Below are 2,431 nucleotides of genomic sequence, written 5' to 3'. Positions count from 1 at the left end.
TAAAAAAAATAAAAAGATGAGGCTTACCAGCCAGCTGCCAAAAAAACAGAAAGAAAAGAGGGATTGATTTGGTCTTACCTGAGCTAAGAACCTCTATAAAACAATAAGGATCAGCATTATATTGATTGATCAGCATTAAATGATTACTGACATACCTTATGAGTACTTTAGAAATACTTCTATTGGCCTTATTAAGTTTAATAAAACGTGGTTCATAAGTAAATCACAGTGTGGTTTTTCTCCATTTCTGTGTGTAGAATTGGCTTGCAGATCCAAATGGTGGGCCAGAAGGAGAAGAACAGATTCGAGGGGCTTTGGCTGAAGCTCGGAAAATAGCAGAATTATGTGATGATCCTAAAGAAAGGGATGACATCCTACGTTCCCTTGGAGAAATATCTGCTCTGACTTCTAAATTAGCAGATCTACGAAGACAGTATGTATTTGTTTAATCCTTTCCATTGCCCTTTAATATCTTTTTCTCTCTCTCTCTTTCTCTCCCCTCACTCTCCCTCTCTCTCTTCTTTTTCCCTAAGAACACATGTAGTTGAATTCCCATAGGTTAAATGCGTATATGATTCTCCTCCACTGTATTCCCACTGATTCTGTGTGATATAGCTAGTTCAGGTATTACCTCTATTCTATCAACAATGTAACTGAGGTTCCATGATTTATTGCTAATCACATAATTTTAAATTAATAAATTTAAGAGGCTAAGAACTTACTTGTGATATAGTTTTAAAATTTCTGAGCTAGGACTTTCCCTGCTAATCATGTTTGTGACATATCTGTTCCCCAGACATATGAAAAGTAATTTTTGTGGCTAGCTGTGAAGACTCCTGTGTGTGTATGTGTCGGGGGAGGGTGGGCATAAGAAGGTATTTTGTTCCTTCTCCCCAGCAATGTTATTTCTTTTTTTTTGGCAGCTGGCTGGTGTGGGGATCTGAACACCTGACCTTGGTGTTAAGGCTGTGCTCTAACCAACTGAGCTCACTGGCCAGCCTTAAGCAGCAATTATAAAAGATCCTTAAATTATATTTCCTAAGTGATTATTCCTGTAACAATGTCTTCACCACAGCTTTCTCTCTTAAAGGCTTTCATGGCACCTACTTTGATTTGGAAAAGAGATGTTGCTTTCTTCTTCTTTTTTTTTTTCTTTTTGTCTATTTTCGTGTCCGGCAACGGATCGCAACCCTCAGTGTCGCCCCCGTACCGGACCGGGGACCGGCAACGGGATCGCAACCCTCGGTGTTGCTCCCACACCTCGCTCAGCCAGTGAGCGGGAACCGGTCTGTATGTGGGATCTGAACCCTCGGCGGGAGCGCCACCACACTCCCAAGCGGCGCACTGTAGCAGTGCGCCACCGGGCCGGCCCACTTTCTTCTTTTGATAGATATTTTTCTCTCTTAAAAAACCCCAAAAAACAAAAAACTGCAACACGTGCTAAATGAATGCTAAGGAAGTGTATAACATTGAAAATAAAAGTTGCTCTCTTCTCCACCTCAGTCCTTCAGCCCCACCTTCCAGAATAACCATAGTCAAGTGTCTTGAGATGTTCTGCTTTTCATTTAACTTGCATATTTCATTTCCTGTTCTTCCATAGGAGAATGCCAATTTTTTTTTCCCAGTAAAAGGTACTTTAGAGTTCTTTGAAGTCTTATATTGATCAAGAGGGCAGTCCTGGCTAAGAGAGCAGACTCCTGCCTAGGATCATGAAATAAGTTTGGTAGCAGTAGGGTAGACATACTTTAGGCAGCAGGTTGTGGTGATAGAGGCCAACTTGGGTAAGTGCTCAAATTTGATTTTATATCAAGCTCAGTCACTTGGGAATCACTGTTTTATGCACAAAATCTTGAATTATTTAGGTGGGGTAAATGTATTATTTATCAACTGTATAATATAATGTCTCTGCAGTTGGGTCTATGTTTGTTAATATCAGCCCATTAATACAGTCTCTTTACATTCTTATTAATTTGAAAATACTCAAAAGCAGAGACTGTATTCTCAGGAGCTAACACAAGTTCATATACATAGTAGGCACTCATTAATGTTTCTCAATGATGAAGAGATAATTAATAGTAATGGTGATAACAGCAGACTTTCATGTGTGGTCACTACTGACATCATTACTAATTACTATAACATACACATAAACATACATATATATAACCTCTATATAACCTGCCGGCAGCAGGAGTAGCCGTGATGTATGAATAGAAAAAAAACCACACACATTGTCTTTCCTCTGCTCTCACAGCACAATCATCAACACAGAAGACTGACTTCTGTGACCAAATGTTTAGGGGTTTTTCCCCACTAGCAAGCAAGCAAGCAAGCAAGCAAGCAAGCAGTTCTCCAGAGGACACCAGCTAGGTGCCCTTCAATTCACTTCTGATACTACCTGAAGATAGCGTCAGCCCACAGGCAGGCAGTC

General features: G+C 40.2%; 1 protein-coding gene across 2 annotated transcripts in view; it reads left to right on the top strand.

The window, feature by feature from the left end:
• VCL (vinculin) overlaps nt 1-2,431 on the top strand; it is a 117,741-nt gene that overhangs the window by 86,653 nt on the left and 28,657 nt on the right. For both annotated transcript variants that reach the window (XM_008578445.1, XM_008578444.1), the window contains exon 10: nt 258-433. In XM_008578445.1, the coding sequence (XP_008576667.1) occupies nt 258-433 (176 nt within the window). The remainder of the gene's footprint in view (nt 1-257; nt 434-2,431) is intronic.

This window comes from Galeopterus variegatus, unplaced genomic scaffold (genome assembly GCF_000696425.1).
Source record: "Galeopterus variegatus unplaced genomic scaffold, G_variegatus-3.0.2 Scaffold1689, whole genome shotgun sequence".
Lineage (NCBI taxonomy): Eukaryota > Metazoa > Chordata > Mammalia > Dermoptera > Cynocephalidae > Galeopterus > Galeopterus variegatus.
Note: the sequence above shows the minus strand (reverse complement) of the source record. Positions and strands in the feature narration are given on the sequence as shown.